Raw genomic sequence first — 23,935 nt, forward strand, 5'->3', positions numbered from 1 at the left:
CATTATCTTGATGCCATACTGAAAGAAATGGCAGTTAGAATTAATGCTTTGTGTTTTAACACTGCTGATCTGTAAACATCTATCAGCTGAGAGTAAAATGTCCATGTCAGAATTGAATGTTTCTTCAATACATTTCAAAATGAAAAAAGTGGGCCATGGAACGCAAACGTAGTTGTCACTTACATTGCTTTTCTCCATTTGGGTTTACTTTGGGCTCATAACCTGGTTACTCGTTTTCGAGTTGCTCAGGTGTTTACTCACCACACTGTTTGCCTGTCTGTTCACTGCTTATTATAACGACATGTTTGTGTGTGAGCTTGAATGCGATGCTATAAGTATACTCCAAGATCACAGTGTCCCTCTAGAAAAATCAAGACATTTTTTGTGAGTTTTAAGGGATCAATCTTTGGGGGTATTCAGAGCATTTAATGTTGTAGCACTACTAGTCTATCACTGGTATGCTATAGTAGTGCCGTAGTGCTGACAGATGATCGCAAGACATGCAAGAGTTTCATGAGCAAACGCTTGTTAGTGACTCATTTGCACTCCTCTGAATTAAACATTCAATGCAATTATAACAACAGCATTAACTGTTCCCTCTACCAACTCATGCAATGCATTTGCAGAAACATTTACATCAGACAAACAGACCAACAAAAAGACAGACACATACACACCACACATACGCAGACATACTTACACATACAAACACACACATGTACAGAATTAAACATTCAGTACAGTTATAATAACTGCATTAACTGTTCCCTCTACCAACTCGTGCAATGCATTTGCACAAACATTTACAACAGACAACAGACCAACAAAAAGACAGACACATACACATACCACACATATGCACAGACACACAAACACACATACATACACATACAAACACACGTGCGTGCGTACACTATACAAAGCACATACACAGTTACACAGACACCCAGATAGTCTTTCTCCATCTCTCTGCCTTTCTTTCACACACACACACATGCACACACCCACCAACACACACACACACACACACACACACATACACACAAATGCAGCCTCTCAAAAAAGTGGGCCATGGAATGCAAACCTAGTTGTCACTTACATTGCTTTTCTCCATTTGGGTTTACTTTGGGTTCCTAACCTGGTTACTCGTTTTCAAGTTGCTCAGGTGTTTGCTCACCGCACTGTTTGCCTGTCTGTTCACTGCTTATTATAATGACGTGTTTGTGTGTGAGCTTAAATGCTATGTATAAGTATACTCCAAAATCACAGTGTCCCTCTAGAAAAATCAAGACATCTTTTTTATGCGTTTTAAGGGATCAGTCTTTAGGGGCATTCAAAAGATTTAATGTTGTAGCAAGTCTATCACTGATGTGCTATAGTAGTGCTGTAGTGTTGACAGATGATCACAAGACATGCAAGATTTTCATGAGCAAACGTTCATTAGTAACTCATTTGCATTCCTCTGAATTAAACATTCAGTACAGTTATAATAACTGCATTAACTGTTCCCTCTACCAACTCGTGCAATGCATTTGCACAAACATTTGCAGGCAGACAGAGACCAACAAAAAGACAGACATATTCACACATACACACAGACACACACACATACATGCCACACAAACATACTTACACACACACACACACACACACACACACACACACACACACACACACACACACACACATAAACACTCCAAAGCACTTACACAGTTGCACAGACACCCAGATAGTCTTCCTCCCTCTCTCTGTCTCTTTCTCACACACACACACACACACACACACACACACACACACACACACACATGCTGCTGCCATATGCACCAGTGGGCATTTACTACCACTTTCCTTCTCACTGCTCTGCTTTGCACATTAACGTTTCTGAGTCAGTACACTGAGTTACTCCTCTCTGTGTATGGTGCTGGGACAGAAGATGCAGCATTATCCAGAAAAACTACTGTAGCTCTTCCCAATGGGATTACTGCTCTCTCATAACACAGTGCAGCCCTGCTCGAAACAGCATTGCAGAATGCATTATGTGTTTTTTCAAATGCCCCCTTTGTATGACACAGCCACATAATGAGAATAGTAAAGCATGTAAGAGTGTGGTGCAAGGTATCTCATGTGGGAAATGCAGGAGGGCATATCCTTTGCGAAAGACCATCTTTTGTGGCTGGGGTTTCAAGGAATAGAATTGCAGTTCATTTATTATATTTTTTTCACCTTGCACTGTACCATAAGGTGCATTCTTAAGCCTCATCTCCATTGAACTTCTCTTTTTTGGTTATAGAATCATACAATTGTGCATGTTTTCTATCCTCAGCTTGCAGAGGTTAACCAACCTGTATGAGCTCTGGGTGAACAAAATCTGTTTAAATAATGAGCAACTAAAACTGAGTACCTAATGAAATATCAAAATGAGGGAAAGAAAAAGTTGTACAATAGCTAATGAAAAATAATATTTTAAAAACGAGATATTAAATTATTATAGTAATGCTTTATTTATAAAACTGCCCTAATTCCTTTGCGTAAAATATTTGCATGAAAAAAAATAACATGACAGGTGATGTACCCACTGTGTAGGGTGAGTCATCTTTCAGCATCAGATGCCTTGAAATAGAACAGGTAGAAATATAAATTGCATGAGACACTCACTTGTATGTGTGTGAGTATATCTGTAGATTTCTCACACAGAGTTCATGCCCAGCTTTTCAAACACTTTAAGAAATCACTGAATCTATCAATGTGCATTAAACTATGTACATATTTCTGCTTTGTCAGTTACGGTACATTAAATTGCATCAAAATCTCATTCATTGTAAGGCTTGTGGTATCCCGGCTTGTGATGAGGGTAGATTGGGTCCTTGCACTAAACAGTCATGAATACACTACATTGATTATGTCTTCAAAGAGACTATTGGTCTATTTGCTGAGGTTTACTGACCTCAAGTCAGTGCAGGGGAAAGCAACACAAGCCGCCTGGTACACCTGCCAAGGTCATGCTTCCTCATTAGCTTTTCGGTCAGTGGAGAATAAGCCCCATTTCTGTCTCTCTGTAGCTGTCTAACTTTGCTGCCTGACTTGTTTCTCACTCACTATTCTGCCTCCAGCTGTGGGGGCGTGAAAGGAAAAGATGAGATCAAGCTGAGGGGAAAAATTGCCTGCTTTCTTTAGCCTTTTGGCTTTTCTCTTTGAATTATCACTTTTTTTAATCATTTGTTTCCACTGTTAAATGCAAGTCTTCAAATGAGCCTTCACAATGACTGCTGCTGCCTGTCTTTTATTATCTGGACTAGAGACATTGCAGCCTGCATTTTCCCTTACCTTGATAAGAGTTTAGATTTCTGATGCCTTCAGATGGACAAGGCCCTTTCTCCACCTGACTTGGTGCCTCTGTTTGGCACGGCTGGTGAGGCTAGAATGGATATGTAATAACTTAACTACAGAAATTCCATCAGAGCAGTGCACAGAAGGCAGTCATTGGCAGCAGCAGCTTGGTGTGTGCACACGTGAGTGTGCGTGCGTGTACATGCATGTGTGTGCATGTCATGTGTGCATGTCCATGTCTGTATCTTTGTGAATGCATGTAGTTTTAACTATCTGATATTTGTCCTAGTATGCTGGACCTAGGAGACATGTGAATACAAGCACGGTGTAGTGCTGTGCTATACCCATAATGCTCTTGAGAATTTACTTCTTGAAGTGTTCTTGTCCTATTTCTACCTGTCACACCTGCAGTGTGTCTTCAGCCCAAAAGGTGCACCATGCTTGCTGCATACAGTATGAGGAAATTGTATACAACCCTCAGAGTAAAAGTTAGTGAAGTATAAAACTCTCAACACACTGTTTTACTCAGGTTCACATCTTCCTGTACTCTTCAACCCTACCCCGCCATTTCTTTCTACTTAGTGCCCATAACCTATGAGCATTTAGTTGTCTTCCTCCATCTGTCTCAGTGATGTTTAACTAGGTCAACAGCATCTACCTGTGTTTGCAGAGGATGGCATAGCTGAAGCTGTCCTCCTTAAGGGAAAAGCCGAGACAGAATAATCTGGATATCCCCTTCCAGAAGTACTGTTTTTGGACAGGCAATTCAGAGCCTCAGTGTAGGAGTGCAGAATAGGCAACAGTTTTATCCACCTGGGAGGGCTTTTTATGATGTCTTCCACAGCTTACTTTACTACATCTGAGCCAGTCCAATTTTCCATGAGGACATGCAGTCACAGAATAAGAAGAGCAACCAAGCATCAGATGGTTCTATCCCCAGCTCCTCCTGCCAAGTCTTCCTGGTGCCAGACTTTACAGCAGCACTAAAGGGGTTCCGATGTTCTTTCAGGAATGCATATCTGAAGCTGATTCTGTGCTTTTTGTAGCTTGGATGACCATGTATAAGGACTAGTGGAATCTTGATGTAGCCTTACATGGCCACTTCTTGAAGCTCTTAGATTCTTACCATCCAGCATTCTCTTAAAAAAACTGCTGGAGTCCATGAAGCTTCTGAATCCATTCCAAACTCTGCTGCTTAAAGGTGCCGTAGAGTCAGTTGCCCATTTAGAATGAGGAAGTGGGTTTTGTTCCTGTCTTCTTTGTTCTAACAGGACTTGAAGGATCTATTCTATACTGGACTTGAACAATTTCAATTTGCACATCTAGGATGCGATTTTCTGGATTGAGACACTCTTTGGATGTCATGCCCCTGTACCACAGAGGCCCCAGGTGGTTTCAGTAGGCATGAAGATTCATTTTCACACGTAACAATATGGGCTTCTCACAGAAGGTTCTTTCAGTTAATTCTGAGTAGGCTTCACTTTCAATGCTGCTGTTGGGACTACCCTGTGTGCTTATAGAATTTACCAAGATCCTGGTCATGGCAACAGAAGCCTTCCAAAAGAAGGTCCTTCTAGTTCATCCATGCAAAGATGACTACCTTTTATCAGCCCTATCAAGGAAATCCCTGGTAACAGTCACTGTTTGGTGTATTGTGTGACTGCAGGCCGTAGCCCTGGGATCACTATAAAATGGGAGAAAACCTTTCTTGTATCCACACAAGGATGGTCATTACCAGTTCTGTGATGTGGAAGGAGAATGCCTTGACTACAGTGTAGATGTCCTGGGTTCAATTAGTAGCTCGGGAGTCTGAGGCTCTGGCAGGAGGGTGAGGGCTGTGGCCATCCTGGGAGGAGGAGAGCATGCATGGGGCACACAACACAATTACATTTCCAAGGTGGTGGCTGGGGAAACAATCATGAAATGCCTCTGCTGAAAACTGGCTTGTTTGCCTTTCTGACTTTCCACTAAACAAATGGAATTAATAAATAATAAATAAATAAATTAAATTGTTCCTTCCATAATTTATTGTTATCATGTCAACGTCAGAAGATCTTTGCAGTTTTCTCTTATCCTAGAGTTCCTGTTTTTGCCAAGCTTTATAACTTTTATAACTTACTGACTTTCCATCTAGAAAAAGATTTGATAAGAACACCTTATTTATACCTGATAGCCAGTGCAGCTTTTTCTTTGCTTTTATTTTTCTGTGGTCCCTCTGTCATTTATTTGTTAAGCCTTATATGAAGGGCTTGTCCTTCCATTGCCGTGCTTATTGCTTGGGGCTCATTTTTAATGTCCTGATCACAACTAATAAGATGGTATTGTAGAAGGTGAATAATCACATGGGTATCTCTGGTACCTTTAGATTTTGAAGAGCATGTCAGTCAGCAGCTATGTTGATCTTCCCTCCATGCACCAAAGATTGCATGCCTAATATTAGTTTTTAAGCTACTTTCCCGTTGCATTTATATTGTTCTTTCTTGGGCCTCCTTGTCGGATTTCTTGCCATGCATTCAGAAGGAAAGGATTGAATTAAGTGTCTGAAAATCACTTTGTCTTTTCATGAGTGGTTGCGTCACAGGTAGTGGTCCACCTGATAAATCACAATGGATTCTATCGCATAAGCATCATTTTAATGGGTGGGGAATTCTGTGCCATTCTGACTAAGATGTTTATGAAAATGTAAAAGTATGGCAAATTGTGTACCTGATTGTAAGCCACATGTCTAGTTCTGTAGAAAAGGTGTTAATTGAAAGGACAGATATGTTTAATCTAGAACTGCTCCTTTGAAAGTGTAAAGAATTATGTAGGAGATGATTATTTTTTATGACCGTATTCTATACTTTAATTTCTTATTTTGCTTTTGAATTATTTACAGAATCATGCACCTCCTGGACTTTTCAAAATGACCAAAGATCCTGAGGTCTCTCCAGATGCAGCTGACATTTTGGAAATTGAATTTAAAAGAGGTATATGTCTAGTATTCATTTCATGATGAGCCGTACAACTACAGATGTTCATGTACCGACTTGCCCTTTTACTTCTGTTTTCTTTGCGCTCCTTTGCTATGAGAGTTAACTGCAGCCACTTGACCTTTCATTCCAGTATGACAAAGTATAGGTTAACAAAGTTATTCTCTGACTTAGGCTAATGTTAACCAGTTAACCGTTTAGTGCTAGGGAATTTCCTGAATTTTATGCAACAAACTGATATGTAATACTTCCCTTTATCAAATTATGCATTTTGAATGGCTGCGCAAAATAAGTTCAGGAGAGTATTAACAAAAATGTCAGTCTTTTTGTTCAGAAGGATAGTCTTGGGTTAAATGTTTTATCCATTTTGCCAGCCTAATTGTTGAGTTTATGAATATTCTAATTTCTTTTAGTTTAGTACCTTGTAATAGTCAAAGTCCGTACTGATTTGGTATGTTAGCAGTCCTTATAGGCTTCACCCATTAGGTTTATTATGTTCCTTGGGTAAACCAAACATTTAAAGAGCATTGTTAAAAAAATAAAGACCAGTAAGAACATTACACTGGATTCTGAAAGTTATCTGTATTTCATGTGGCTGTCCAAATGCTTATATGCATGTATTTTTTTTTTACTTTGTACATCGATGTCTGTTCTAGATTGTGCGGTACTTTGTAGAATAACTGAATTTTGTTCATGGCATTCTTATACCTCAAGATGCCCCTTTGAAATCCTGTCCAGTTCTGGGTTTTGAACTTTATGCAAGCGGATCTCACCCTTCATCTTTCAGCCATTTATGGGGATATTCATTTTGTGATGAAAGCAGTAATCCTAGCAGTACCACTTCAGCTACAAAAATTGTTGAGCATCATATATTTGAACATAAGGTGGCTATTCGTTATTTTCCATAAGAACCAGGATTCTTTTCTTTTTAACCCAACTTTATACTCAGAATTGTGGCTTCAGATTACATTTGGACAATATTTGTGTTTTCCCTGAATATTTCACTGACCGAGAGGATTTTCCCTGTGCAGATCAAATCTATGGGTGTTGCCTGCACTGTTAGAGTTGCATTTTTTTGACAGGTCAAGCAGTGAAATCTTTCCCTTATTCTCTTTCCCAATGAAGAATAAGCAGACCTTTTGCCATACAAACTGTTTTTGGCCTGGCAGGACATTTGCAAATCTCTGTGGTGCAGTTTGTTAGGAATCACTGTTTTAGATCATGTTAAGCCAGAAAAGATTACAAGCACTCGAAAACCACTGTCTCCAAATCAGGGACTCAAGTGTCTTATAGCTTATGTCTTAGAGCAGGGTGAGAGGTTGGTATAATGGTTAAGGTGTTTACCTTACAGACACAAGGTACAAGGTTTGGTTCTCACATGGGGTAATTAGCTAGGCTTAAATGGCTCACAGGGACAATTAGCCTAGTGTTTATCTATGAACCTTTTATGTGGGCTGCTTCTTGCACTCATACTCAAACATGAGTTAGTGCGTGCAGCTGTGGGAGGGGGAGTTTAGGGAAAGGGATTGGGAAGGGTACTGAGCGTGGGGGGAGTTTTATGGTTTTGCAACAATCAGAGAATTTAAATTTAGGGAGGGGGGTAGAGTTTTAGGGTAAGGGATTGAGGACTCTGGTTGGGAACTGAGTGGGAGTCTTACTTTCAAACTTTAGGTTCTGGTAGGGCTATACAGTTTTGTAGAGTAGGTGTTGGGAGGGCTATATAGAGGTGGGAAATTGGACTAATGGGAGTTTGTGCACTTGCTTTTTCAAGCAAGTGGCAGAGAGCAAGAGTGTAGCAGGTTGCATGCACACAAGCACCTCTGGCATACCCTGTTAAGCACCATAACATTAGACACAACACATAAGCTGCTTGCTTCCCTGCATCCGTGGTATCCTGACCAATCATTACAACATGGACATTGCACCTTGGAGACACACAGGCTTTTGCAGGACTATTCAGAAAGGCTCACTTGTATAAGCTAAATGCTTAAAATTCTGTATTGCACTTATACAAAAGTGTAAAAATGAAGTTGAATCGATAAGAGGAACTCCCTTACTCAGAGGTGACATGAATGCAAAGTGGGAATATGTAAGTAGAAGCTTGGGGAACATAACCTTTCCATATAGGGTATGCAAAGTGGCTTGACCCAGAAAAAAAAAAAGAAAAGAAACACTTTTTCTTTTTTATTTTATTTAGACTCATTCTATATTACACTTTTATGTTTGAATAAGTATTCTACAAACATTTCCATTCACCCTGCACATGATGCATATTCTAGGTAATCTACCTCCAAAATATCCACTTTAGCAATCTCAGCTTATATACTAGTTCTGAAATATATGGATGTCTCCTGCACAATAAATTAAATATTTTATGCTGTAGGTTCAGAGAACTATTAATATTAATAAATTACCTAATCCTATAGTACAAAATATTACATTTACTACACAAATAATACCACAATATGTTCCATTTATCCATTTTTTTTCATATCTCTTAAGTTGACTACTGTTCATCATTTACAGTAAAATGTGAAAAATGCGTTGATTGTCTGCTGAATACGATACATATTTTTATGAGCTATCTTGCGGCTGTTCTGATGTAGATTAGTCTCTTTTTTTCAATATTGTCAGTTTTCTGATATTCCTGTGGTAGTCTAGTAGGGGTTACACTAGAATTCTAGTTTGTTTTGTGGTTCGGGTTAGACTGAAATTATTTAGTATAGATATTTAGATATGGTTCCGTATAGCAAGTAATGCTGTTTTCCAACAATCTGGCTATGGTTGTGATTTTCTTTTATTATTATTTTATTTTAATCTTCTTTTTCTTTTAAACTTCAGTACATTTTGTTTCCAGCAGTTTAATGTATGTGTATGTAGTTGTTTTGCATTGTTTTGTTCAGCTTTTTATGTCTGTGTCTAATGAGTGAAATTGATACAAGTAGAATGTTGATAAGTACTTGATGACACACAGAGTGTTGTTAAATTACTGTGATGTGTATAAAGTGGTAATAAATGCTTATTGACATACACAGTCCAGTGAGAAATGAAAAATGCTTGCTGGATGTGTACAGAATGGTGATAAATACTTGAAGATGTACATATTGGTGATAAATGTTTGATGATGCTCACAGAGTGGTGATAAATGTTTGATGGTGCTCACATAGTGGTGATAAATGTTTGATGGTGCTCACATAGTGGTGATAAATGTTTGATGACATCTACAAAAGTGTTATACATGCTTGAAGATGTGTACATACTAGTGATAAATGCTTGATGATGCACATGGAGTGGTTATAAATTATTGATGATATGTACAGAGTGAGGATAAATGATTGCTGACTTGCACAGAGTAGTGATAAAAGCTTATAGGTTCCTAGGTTCACATGTTCTTACTAGGCTATTGATAGGTGACGATCTTAATAAATCTAATCTTACATTCCCATGTAGTTTTTCACCTTTTATTTTTCATATGAATAACCCACAGATGTTAAGACATTTATATGTTTCCCATATCCGTGAGGGATATGGGGTGCTAAACTGGAGGTGAATTTGTGGTTACCCATCTAGTCATCCAAATTACATTTAAATAGAGTAAGATGAGTATTTTGCTTTATATGGAGTGGAAGATGGCACCATGGAAGCAATATTCTCTGTGATACCAACCTATCCCTCCAACATGTGCTGTTTATTTTGCAAAAGAGATTTCGATCCCTTGCGAGAGGCATTGTGATACCACTGGACTTGTGAATGGATCAAAGGTCTGACAGAATACAGTTTGTTGAAACTCTGTTCATGAAGTAGATGTCACCTATGAGTAGCCTATATGATACTGAGGAGAGAGACAGAGTTTTGAGATGGTCTGCATAGTGTTTACAATTTACACCTTTGATTTTTTAATGAGATGGTATTGTGATCATTCCAATTGTGACAAGAGTTTGGACAGATACATTATACTCAGTGACTGGCCTAACGGAGTGAATGATGCATTAGAACAATTACATTCATGGTCCTTGATGTAATAATTGTAGATACAAGCTGTGCAACGAAAAAGGACATCTTTACAACAGTGGATACATGGTTGTCAAAGGACATATCATTGGTGACATATGCTCCCAGATCCTCCGTTTTCAGTGGTGTGCTTGTCAGTGTGATAGTTACAAGGAGAGTCATGCTTCTTGAAGGAAACAGTTATACACTTTTTGGCATTTAGTTTTAGTCAGTGGTTTTGATGCCAGCTATTTGTTTGAGACAGGCAGTCTTCAAGGATCTTGATGTCCTCTCTCTCACACATACACACACACACACACACACACACACACACACACACACACACATACATACATGCATACATACATACAAACACAAATATATACTTATATATTTATGGGTGTGCTGCATTTCAACTGAAAGTCATTTTGTCTAATCATAAAATATCTACAACTTTAACCTAATGCAGATTTAATCTTAAACATACTTGATCAAATTTATTTATTTATATTTATTTTCTGGGGTAGTACACTAATCAACACAGATTAAGTTCTGGCTCAGCCCTGGTAAAATACAAAACATTTTGCAAACAAAAAATACAGAAATGTAATACAATAACGAAGTAGTTCAAATTAGTTTTATAATAAACTGTGTATATACATATATGTTCTGGTGAACAAGCACAGTGCAATGTACAATCAAGCAGAGTGTAATCTACAATATATACATTAGTTTCTAAAGCGCTCAGTCTTCAGTAAATATTGAGCTGTGAGAAGACCTAGAAAGGAGTTGGGGATAGTGTGTTAGGTGATAATGTCTATTGTTAAAGCCAGAGCGTTTGGCTTGGATAAAGAAGTGCTTTTTGAGTAGCATTCTGAATTTAGAACAAGTATTGATTTTCTTTAGGTTGATGAGAAGAGCTTGCCGAAGAGTAAGTGCCTGATAGGTGGAAGCATGTGCAGTGCTGTGGAGTTTGGTTGTAGGAGAAATTGAATTCCTAACTCCTATTCTCAGTATTATATATATATATATATATATGTATATAGACGGAACGCCATTTGTGCAGATTAAGTATTATATAGATACTGAGAGGTGACTTCTGCCTTGCATTTAGAGCTCTTCTGTCAGACCTTTCATACATTCACAAGTCCAGTGCTATTACACTTTAACTAGCCCAACTTGCTCAAGGGATTTCAATCTAATAATATACTGAATAATAATACACTAATAATATACTTGTATGTTGTCTCAACTAAATCTGCCTCCCCATTAGAATTCCTGTAAAGTAAGGCTAGTACCATTTACTTGGTGTATTTTGTCCCCAGATAGATTTGCCTTTTGTTTTACTTACACACCAAGGCCATAAATATGGTGTGTCTGCAACTATCTGCTTACACTCCTACTTTTCTGCCTCTACCTCTTCCTTGCTTTCACTCACCTTATAGCTCCAAAGCTTCTACTTCTCAAACTAATTGTTTTTCTTTGCACTCTTCTGTGAGGGGGTGCCAGCCTGCTCCATTTTCCCTCACTACGCTCGGGCTAACTCCGCTCCCCTACCCCCATTCCCACCCATGCCTGCATCACCTAGACTTATACCAATGCTAACCACTCCCTTAACTTCCTCCAATCAAGAATTAAACTCCATCTGTCAGTCACACCTCAGTTAACCAAACACACTATTTGTAACACTTCTCCCTCTCCTCACACAACTTAATTGCAACAGTCCTTAATCACACTACTCCCACCACACTACACCAACACCCCTCTTTCCCTATATCTTCATCACACCATCCAGGTAAGCTACTTTTTAAAAAGAATACACAACATGCTGTTTCTTCTGCTCACACTCTATACCCTACTGCTATCTGCATACTATCTAACATTCTACAATCACCTACAGATACAACATGTCCATAGCCCCACACTATATTACACTAATACCATCCACTCCTCACTCTTCTACCTTGCCATCTTCTCCCAACTCTACAATAATACACCTATTGCATACTTCCACTTCAAACATGTAGTTGTCAGTAATACCACCAACCACTTCAGCAAACACCTTCACATACTCTCCAAATTGTCACACAAACATGCATGTATATTATCACAGATTCTCTGTAGTGGTGATATACACCCCTGGACCACATACTGCACAACATACCATCATGGCTACCATTCCAACCCTTCCTCATATTAAAACTACAGACCTTCTCATTCTTAACATGAACCTTAGAAGCCTAGTTAACAAGATCACAGACTTTCATGCAGTCATTGCACAGTACTCACCAGACATTCTTATAGCAACAGAAACTTGGCTAAAACCCCATATAGGAGACCCAGACATACCCCCACAAGGTTATAGTGCACACAGGTTAGACAGGATCAGGAAGAAGGGTGGCGGGGTTGCAATCTTCTACAAAGATAACCTAAGTATAGACTACCTACCCATCAAATACCTTTATGATAACAATTTTGAAGTTCTAGTAACATGGATCAGAATCAACCCAAAGACAAATATTACCATAATAGCCACTTACATACCTCCCAAGAATACTTCCACTGCCACTGAGGAACTCATAGCCTGGACAGCCTCCACTTACACCCATGAAACCATTATTACAGGAGACTTCAACTTAGGCTGGAACACTTGCACTGATGATAACCCCTCTACCTTCATAAATCTACATAGTTTCTACCAAATAATCCAATTTCCCACACGAATAGATAAACATAGCAAAAGAGAATCTATCTCAGACTGGTCCCTTATCAACAGTACCACCCACAACTCTCTCTCCAAATGCCTTCCAGATAATTTCAGTGACCATAGACCTACCTACTTAATCCGACATCAACTCAACTCACCCAGAACAATAGTTTACATAGCAGTACAAAATACTGAAAAATTCTTCAATGAAGCATTCCTAGACATGCTCAATAAATGCTACTGGACACCACTCCATATTCTCTAACTTGACCAGGCCGTAACATACTTCAGTGACACATTTCTAGCTATTCTAAATAGCTTAGCACCAACTCGTACATTTTGTGTTAAAATAAGAGATTGCCCTGGATATAAAAAGAAACCATTAAACTTCAAAAACTAAGGGACAAAACCTGGTATCAATACCAAAAGACAATAACTCTGTTAGCATACCAGCAGCTCTGCAATCAAACAAAAAAACAACTCAAACTAGACAAAAACATAGTATACAACTATGCAAAACAAATATGAAAACAATCCCAAAATGTTCTGGCAAGCAATTAACTCACTCCTCCACCCAGGTAAAGCTACAACCCCAGAACCAACAACCAATAACCAAAGCATGAGTATTGTCTCACAAATCAACACCTACTTTATAAACACCATCCCCTCCTTAGTTACAGGGAACAATTCCACCCCTCTGTCTCTTCCACCTAATGTGGACACTAACAACAACTTTTTTGAACTCAAACCTGTACCAACTAACACCATAAGAACAATTCTGAAAAAACTGAAACCTTCTTCCTTAGCAGCTGACCAACTCCCCAATGAGTACCTCAAACTGTCAGCTGATGCCATAGCTCTGCCTGTCTCCATTCTGGTAAATAGGTCTGTAGCAGAACAATATGTCCCAAAATTATGGAAAATTTCCTACATCATCCCCTCTGCATAAAGGAGGAACATCAACAGAATTAAATAATTACAGACCCATAGCCATCCTTTCCCCCTGTGTCAAAATTCTGGAAAATGTATCCACACTCAATTACTACAATACCTGTTATCTCACAACCTTCTCTCTCCTGTCCAACATGGTTTCAGACCTAAACATAGCACCACCACAGCCCTAATTAATTTCTCTAGCACCATCAACCAGCTAAGAAATTCAAACCAAGTAGCACCAATCTTCTTAGACAAATCAAAAGCGTTTGACACTGTCTCCTTGTCTCATTAAACCTATCAGACTTCCCTCTCCTGGTTCCTAAGCTATCTTTTTGACAGACAGCAAGCAGTACGATGGAAATCCGACCTCTTGCCACTTCTGCCTGTCTCTGTTGAAGTCTTCCAACGGTCCATATTAGGACCCCTTCTTTTCACCATCTTCTCTAATGATCTAGCCACATCCACAACACACGCTAAAGTAGTTCAGTATGCAGACAATTCAACTTTAATCTGCTCAGCAGATACCTTACCAGACCTCCAAATAGTATCCCAACAAGCTTTTAATAATATAGAAACATATCTAAGTAAATCACAACTAATCATCAACCCCAAAAAGGCACAGTTAATGCTATTTACCAGTAGCAAACAATCACCAACCACCCCTCCTTTCTCTCTTCTGTGAGCAAACAACACAGTCATCCAACCAGTTGAGCATACAAAACTCCTTGGAGTGACAATTCACAACAAACTCAGATTTGACCAACACATAGCCGCCACAATTAAGAAAGTTCACATCAAACTTGGCTCACTGTACAGAAGCAAGCCATTCCTCACTGACAATACCAGACTAGCCATATCCAGAACCTTCCTCCTCTCTACACTCCTATATGCTTTCCCCCTCTTTGCCAATGTAAAAAAAATCAGACTTAATCAAATTGGACACTTGCTACAACAAAACAGCCCGTTTTGTAGCCAACCTTTCTCACCAAACCCACCATTGTATTGCTCTACATAAATTAAATTGGCTTGAGCTACCTAACCTTCTTCATCTCTACCAACTTAAATTCACACACAATATCATCTTCCATCCTGACAGTTGCCCATCCCTCAAGGAACTTGTTGTTCCCTACTCATGCCTACAAAGTCTAAGATCTGCATTCAGAAACTTTCTCACAGTAAACAAAGCTAACAACACTCACGGTGAAGCCCTATTTTCAAATCATATAGCCAAATTATGGAACTCTCTACCCCACACCCTCCAAAACACACCTGAATCTACCAGTTTTAAACAACTACTATTTGAACATCTATCCAAGAACTAGCATTGCTCCTGTGCCAAACCAACTGACAAGATGTATACAACTCTCTCAACACACTGTCCACGTCTTATCTCATTTTCTTCCTCTCCTCAGTGTTTTTATTATTTTATTTATTTATTTATATTTGATTACCAGGTAATGACCGACTAGGCCAGTAACCCATTTTTGGCGGAGACCCGGCGGGGGGGCTCCAAAAGTTACATAATACATAATTTGAAAAAGTGACTTACAGAGAAGGTTCAAGTAATGTTAACAGCAATTAAAATCTGCATGCAGATAAACACAAAAATCATATCAGAGTTGTAAACACATCTAATGATCATCAATACAAATTCACGAACAGTTTTTTTTATAATGTATATATCTACACGGGTTTACTATCAAATGTCTGAAAATCAAAAGACTGAATCCCAAAAAGACTGAAAATTCAAAATACTGAATGATGGAATTTGCCCTTCTCCACTGTTGTGCAATCTTGGAGTTAGTATATATAGTTAGCACATGAGGGGAGCAGGGGAGTTTGCCTCTTGCATTAAAAATGTATTCAGTGTTTTGAATTTTCAGTCTTTTTGGGATTCAGTGTTTTGATTTTCAGTCATTTGATAGTAAACCATATATACATTTATATAGTATAAGCAAAAAACATCAGTCGAAGGAAGGTAGAAGCCAGATTGCCAAGGAATAAGAGGCCAAGAGAGAGAAGACATTTAAGGATAGTGAAAAGCAAGTGTTTAAAACTTAGCCACTGGAGTTGTGCAGGAGCACAGCCAATTAGTGTATAAGGACAGTGAAAGACAGATGTGTAAAACTTTGCCTGGAAATGTGCAGGAACACATCCAATGATTAGACAGATATTATTTTAGAATCTGAAATTGTGTATTGGAGGAGGATAGAATATGCTTGGGTAGAGAATTCCAGGATTTGGCCATTTTATGGGAGTATAAGGAGTCTCTATGATAGTTATGGGCTATAATTACTTTGTGCCATAATTTATCAGCTGACCTGAGTGAACTAAGGTTAGTATAGGGTTGGACAAGGTCAGTTAGAGTAGGACAGTCATCAGGTTTATGGATGACTGTATGAGCAACTAGTAAGTGGTTAAGAGATAATAAGTTAGGGAGCTGTATCCATTTTAGATAGTGAAGAGCAGTGCAAAGATGTGATCTGTGAGACAGGTTTGAGACAAATTTGGCTATTCTATTATAGCAGGATTCTAGGATATTCAAATCTGATTTACGGAGGTTGGTAAGTATTTGAGGACAGTAGAGAAGGGTGAATAAGATGTGGGATCTAGCTGCTGTTAGTCTGGCATGGTTGGTAAGACAGGGGTTTGCCCTATAGAGAGCACCTTGTTTTATTTGGATTTTTTGATTGTTAATGCTATATGTTTATCAAACGTCAGGCCATTGTCAGTAGTTACACTGAAGTTCTGTTTGTTCTCCTGGCTCTATTTTTGTGCCATTAGAGGAATAGATTGAGAGACGTGATGGGTTGTTTTTTTACAGTGGAATTACTAAAGGCCATGAGCTTGGTTTTGTTGGGGTTTAATATGAGTTGATGGACAGATAAGTAGTTTTCAGTGTTTTGGAAGGTGACCTGTGTTTTTTTCTTGAAGTTCTTTGATACAGAGGCCAGGGCATAGGGGGGCATCACTAGAGTATTAGATGACTTTAGCGAGTTTTGTGGAGGAACTGAGGTCATTGGTAGATATAATAAAAAGGAGAGGGCGAAGGATGGAGCCATGTGGGACTCCAACAGTGACGGGTAGTAGGAGGGGAGAGTTTATGATCCCATTTGGTACTATGTTGTCAGTTAGAGAGAGAGCTATGAAACCAGTTTAGGGATTTGGAGCTGAAATTGTATGAGGCAAGTTTATTGAGAAGTATTCGATGTGATACTGTGTTGAAGGCTTTTGACATATGAAGGCAGGTAGCGGAGACAAGTTGGCTATTATTTCTGAGATGATTTATGGTATTGGTAAAGCTAGCTAATTAATTAGTAATTCATTCTTAGATCTGCTGCTCATTTAGTTCCTATTCCCCATTCAGGACAGTCTTCCCTTTTACCCCTTCCTTAATGTTGTATATGTCATTGGAAGAGGTCCAGAACTCACTTTAGTTCTGCCCCAGTGAAGAGCTATTGATGTTTCTAGAAGAAACATTTCCATGTGAAACTCTTTGAGAGCTATATTCCTAGCCTTCCCTTTCCCTGTCTATATGCAGTTATTACATGTAAGGGAGTGGGCCAACAGCAGGAACATCTTCTTGGCGGTGGTTAACATGGTAGACACCATGAGTTTTAGGGTGTGCTGTCTTGTGAAGCTATAGCTTCTCATCTGCAGAATTCAGAACATCTTCTGGATGTTGGCACTCTCAAAGGCTAGTACATTATCAGAGAAAGTACATTGCTACCAACTTTCTCCAGCATAACAGAGGAAAATTGGCAGCAACCTCATTGCAGATAAAATGTAAAGAGGAGGTTCCTTTATACATTCCTCACTTTCTTGCTGGAAACTGTTTAATCAGGAAAAAAAAAAATAATTAGAATAGGAAGGCCAAAAAAGAGTAATGGAAAACAGAATAGTGATAAACAGTGGAATAGGATGTGGAGAACAGATGCAACTGTTAAGGAGGAAGTGGAAGGAGGGATGCAAAAAAATATGAGGCAGAAAATTGAAGAAGGATAGTAGCAAGATATTAAAGAAGAAAGTCACCAGGGAATGGATGATTAGAGGGAAGACAATATGGTGGATAGTTAGAAGAGATGACAGTGAAAATGGTAGGGAAAATAAGAAGGATGGACTGAAAGAGAAAGTGGATGAAAAGATAACCTGGGGAGTGAAGAGTTAAGTAGATGAGACAGGGAGCAAAGACGAAATGATAGGGATGATGAAGGGAAGGAACAGGTGTGAGGCTAAGAGACTAAGTGGGTAGAGAAGCCAAAGAGCAAATGTTCAAGAAACACTACATTTATAAAACCATTTTGTTGAAAGATGGTATTTAAAATCAGGCAGTGATTAGTTGTATGCAGAATAAATGAACGATGCAGGTAAGGAGGGAGCAGAGACAAGAGGAAGAATACAGGGTGATAGTTGATTTCTGGGTATTGATAAGAGTAAGTTAGCAAATTTGCTGGTGACTTCATCTGGGAAGGAGGAAGGCTAGGAAGTTGGGGTGGCCGGTTTAGCTGAATAGAATTGCTTCTTTACCCAAGCTCAGAATTGTCTAGAGGCTTTATAAAATATTTTTCTTACTGACATTTAGTTCGGATTTTTTTACATGTTTTAATTTGCCAGACTCTCTTAAGTGAGTGTTATGAGAATGCTAGTGCTTACAGAATTGATCCTTTTAATGCATTTTACATTATTGATGTTAGTGCCAGGCAGATTCAGCAGAATGTGTGATCAGACTCACCTGTGAGAGACAGTGGCTAGTTTGAGCAGTATGAAATATTCTGCTTATTTTAAATAAAGAAGCATATAGGTTTGTTGATGAAATGAATGAAATAGCTAATTATTCCATTGCATAATTGATTATAAAATAGTGCAAACGTTGAGCGTTCAATCAGTTTATGGATTTTAAAATACGACAAAGCACCTACTAACTGCACAGAGGCAATCTCATTTTCATTAAAATACGACAAAGCACCTACTAACTGCACCGAGGCAGTCTCATTTTCATTAAAATACGACAAAGCACCTACTAACTGCACCGAGGCAGTCTCATTTTCATTAAAATACGAGAAAGCGCCGACTAACTGCACCGAGGCAGTCTCATTTTCATTAAAATACGACAAAGTGCCTAGTAACTTCACCGAGGCCGTCTCATTTTCATTAAAATACGACAAAGCACCTAGTAACTGCACCGAGGCAGTCTCATTTTCATTAAGATACGACAAAGCGCCTACTAACTGCACCGAGGCAGTCTCATTTTCATTAAAATACGACAAAGCACCTAGTAACTGCACCGAGGCAGTCTCATTTTCATTAAAATACGACAAAGTGCCTAGTAACTGCACCGAGGCAGTCTCATTTTCATTAAAATACGACAAAGCGCCTAGTAACTGCACCGAGGCAGTCTCATTTTCATTACAATATGACAAAGCGCCTAGTAACTGCACCGAGGCAGTCTCATTTTTATTAAAATATGACAAAGCGCCTAGTAACTTCACCGAGGCCGTCTCATTTTCATTAAAATACGACAAAGCACCTAGTAACTGCACCGAGGCAGTCTCATTTTCATTAAAATACGACAAAGCGCCTAGTAACTGCACCGAGGCAGTCTCATTTTCATTAAAATATGACAAAGCGCCTAGTAACTGCACCGAGGCAGTCTCATTTTCATTAAAATACGACAAAGCGCCTACTAACTGCACCGAGGCAGTCTCATTTTCATTAAAATACGACAAAGCGCCTACTAACTGCACCGAGGCAGTCTCATTTTCATTAAAATACAACAAAGCACCTACTAACTGCACCGAGGCAGTCTCATTTTCATTAAAATTCGACAAAGCACCTACTAACTATACGACAAAGCACCTACTAACTGCACCGAGGCAGTCTCATTTTCATTAAAATATGACAAAGCACCTACTAACTGCACCGAGGCAGTCTCATTCTCATTAAAATACGACAAAGCACCTACTAACTGCACCGAGGCAGTCTCATTCTCATTAAAATACGACAAAGCACCTACTAACTGCACCGAGGCAGTCTCATTTTCATTAAAATACCACAAAACACCTACTAACTGCACCGAGGCAGTCTCATTTTCATTAAAATACCACAAAGCACCTACTAACTGCACCGAGGCAGTCTCATTTTCATTAAAATGCCACAAAGCGCCTACTAACTGCACCGAGGTTGTCTCATTTTCATTAAAATGCCACAAAGCGCCTGCTAACTGCACTGAGGTCGTCTCATTTTCATTAAAATGCCACAAAGCGCCTACTAACTGCACCGAGGCCATCTCATTTTCATTAAAATGCCACAAAGCGCCTACTAACTGCACCGAGGCCGTCTCATTTTCATTAAAATACGACAAAGCGCCTACTAACTGCACCGAGACAGTCTCATTTTCATTAAAATACGATAAAGTGCCTAATAACTTCACTGAGGCCATCTCATTTTCATTAAAATACGACAAAGCACCTAGTAACTGCACCGAGGCAGTCTCATTTTCATTAAAATACGACAAAGCGCCTACTAACTGCACCGAGGCAGTCTCATTTTCATTAAAATACGACAAAGCGCCTAGTAACTGCACCGAGGCAGTCTCATTTTCATTAAAATACGACAAAGCGCCTAGTAACTGCACCGAGGCAGTCTCATTTTCATTAAAATATGACAAAGCGCCTAGTAACTGCACAGAGGCAGTCTCATTTTCATTAAAATACGACAAAGCGCCTAGTAACTGCACCGAGGCAGTCTCATTTTTATTAAAATACGACAAAGCGCCTAGTAACTTCACCGAGGCCGTCTCATTTTCATTAAAATACGACAAAGCACCTAGTAACTGCACCGTGGCGTCTCATTTTCATTAAAATACGACAAAGCGCCTAGTAACTGCACCGAGGCAGTCTCATTTTCATTAAAATACGACAAAGCGCCTAGTAACTGCACTGAGGCAGTCTCATTTTCATTAAAATACGACAAAGCGCCTACTAACTGCACCGAGGCAGTCTCATTTTCATTAAAATACGACAAAGCGCCTACTAACTGCTCTGAGGCAGTCTCATTTTCATTAAAATACGACAAAGCACCTACTAACTGCACCGAGGCAGTCTCATTTTCATTAAAATTCAACAAAGCACCTACTAACTATACGACAAAGCACCTACTAACTGCACCGAGGCAGTCTCATTTTCATTAAAATATGACAAAGCCCCTACTAACTGCACCGAGGCAGTCTCATTCTCATTAAAATACGACAAAGCACCTACTAACTGCACAGAGGCAGTCTCATTTTCATTAAAATACGACAAAGCACCTACTAACTGCATCGAGGCCGTCTCATTTTCATTAAAATACCACAAAGTGCCTACTAACTGCACCGAGGCCATCTCATTTTCATTAAAATACCACAAAGCGCCTACTAACTGCACCGAGGCCGTCTCATTTTCATTAAAATACGACAAAGCGCCTACTAACTGCACCGAGGCCGTCTCATTTTCATTAAAGTACGACAAAGCGCCTACTAACTGCACCGAGGCCGTCTCATTTTCATTAAAATACGACAAAGCGCCTACTAACTGCACCGAGGCCGTCTCGTTTTCATTAAAATACGACAAAGCACCTACTAACTGCACCGAGGCCGTCTCATTTTCATTAAAATACGACAAAGCACCTACTAACTGCACCGAGGCTGTCTCATTTTCATTAAAATACGACAAAGCACCTACTAACTGCACCGAGGCCATCTCATTTTCATTAAAATACGACAAAGCACCTACTAACTGCACCGAGACCGTCTCATTTTCATTAAAATACGACAAAGCACCTACTAACTGCACCGAGGCCGTCTCATTTTCATTAAAATGCGACAAAGCACCTACTAACTGCACCGAGGCCGTCTCATTTTCATTAAAATACGACAAAGCACCTACTAACTGCACCGAGGCCGTCTCATTTTCATTAAAATATGACAAAGCACCTACTAACTGCACCGATGCCGTCTCATTTTCATTAAAATACAACAAAGCACCTACTAACTGCACCGAGGCCGCCTCATTTTCATTAAAATACGACAAAGCACCTACTAACTGCACCGAGGCCGTCTCATTTTCATTAAAATACGACAAAGCACCTACTAACTGCACCAAGGCCATCTCAATTTCATTAAAATATGACAAAGCACCTACTAACTGCACGAGGCCATCTCATTTTCATTAAAATACGACAAAGCACCTTCTAACTGCACCGAGGCAGTCTCATTTTCATTAAAATACGACAAAGCACCTACTAACTGTACCGAGGCCGTCTCATTTTCATTAAAATACGACAAAGCACCTACTAACTGCACCGAGGCAGTCTCATTTTCATGCTTGCTTGTTATGCAAAAAATACTTCATATCTTATGGTAGAAAGAAAAACAATATTGGGGCTGTCCAAAGAATTCTCTTAATCAGGAAAGGAGCTGTAGTTATTGTCTTTTTATTTGGCACAGCACCAAGCATACGGCTGGTGAACTAATTAGTCATGGGTCATTTGTCAGTTTCCATAGTGTAGTGGTTATCATGTTCGCCTTATACGCAAAAGGTTCCCGGTTTGACCCTGGTTGGAAACAGCAAGGTGTTTGTTTCAGTGATTACCCCTTCACTGGAACAGAATCCCCATTCATGTTAAACAGAGCTCTTCCCTAACCCTATTTAAAAGTAGTTTGGACCAATGGATGGTAAATTGCAAATTCACCCTTGGCTTATCATCTGTGGCCCTTACAGATAGAGGCAGTTTGTAGATGCCCTAAGTCACAGGCATATACCAAAGCAGTTATAGCCCATTGACACTGTTAGTTGGGAAAATTGGGGCATTGAACAAAGGTCTGGAGTCATTAACCTAATAACCTGCTATGATACTAAGTTGCACATGGCAGTAGAGATTATATATAGTGTACTTATTTCTTATGTCATGTAGATGATTGTTAAAGCGACACCTTGCCCCCATGTGCAAACATGGAAACGATGTGTTGTGGATGGATGTTATTTTCCTCCCAGCAACCATGGATTTTTAAGAGCTGCAATTAACAAGTGAAAAGGGAATAAAGTTCCTTGTAACTGCTGTTGCTGCAGTTACTTTCTTTAGTTCTGTTTTTTTTTTTTTTTTTGTGCTTGCTATCTGTGGCATTGTAGCTGCCTTTAGTGTGGTTTAATTATTATGACAGCCATTTTTTTTTCCATCACGGTGATTTAATGTTGTCATGAAAACATGAACTTCTTTTTATTGGGCTGTCCTCACACATTAATACCTGTTTTATTTCATGTTCTTTCTACTTTCTAAGTACAATGGGACTACGGTCAAAACTGGTCTATATTAGATGAACGAAAGTTCATCTTAGCGATGCTCACATGAGCGAAAACTGGGGAACTCGAAACTGCAATTGTGAGGTGGCGGTACAGTGAAGATGGGAGTATTTGCCTTTCCTCACTGTAGTGCGATCTTGGAGTTAGAATATATATTGGGGGGTGCAGCCCCCCATAATTGCAGTTTTGAGTTCCTGGATTTTCGCTCATGTGAGCGTTCGCTAACTTTCGTTCTTCCAATATAGACCCTGTCAAAACCTGTGCCTTCCCAGAGACAGCATCTTCTGTTTTTCGTTCACTTGTATGGATGAATGAAACAAGGTATTTGCTTATACAATGAGACATTGAGCTTAGGACACAGCAACAAAATGGTCACAAGGTGTCTTTTGGTGTTATCAAGGTGCTGGTCATTAACCTTTTCTGGTAATTTAAAACTAGACCAAAGAAGAGGTTAAGGAAATGCTACTGCATTCAGGAAGTATTGATTTACTGTGAATTATGTTCTTCAGTCTCCTTTTTACTTATGCTAAATAGCTTATATTTGCGGAGTGATTTCTGCTATCTGTCTACATTTGCCTTTGTATACAGACCTCAGTGAGTTAGCTGGCTGCAAGTGGTGGGTCAACAAAGCAACTCCATTGGAGATGATGATTTGTACAGTGCAGCAT

General features: G+C 39.3%; 1 protein-coding gene across 1 annotated transcript in view; it reads left to right on the top strand.

Annotated features, from left to right (window-relative positions):
* The window catches only part of ASS1 (argininosuccinate synthase 1), a 681,159-nt gene that overhangs the window by 415,540 nt on the left and 241,684 nt on the right, over window positions 1-23,935 (top strand). The window contains exon 10 of the mRNA XM_044057968.1: window positions 6,206-6,296. Within this exon, the coding sequence (XP_043913903.1) occupies window positions 6,206-6,296 (91 nt within the window). The remainder of the gene's footprint in view (window positions 1-6,205; window positions 6,297-23,935) is intronic.

The sequence above is a fragment of the Protopterus annectens genome, chromosome 16.part0, assembly GCF_019279795.1.
Source record: "Protopterus annectens isolate FY-2018-M chromosome 16.part0, PAN1.0, whole genome shotgun sequence".
NCBI lineage: Eukaryota > Metazoa > Chordata > Ceratodontiformes > Protopteridae > Protopterus > Protopterus annectens.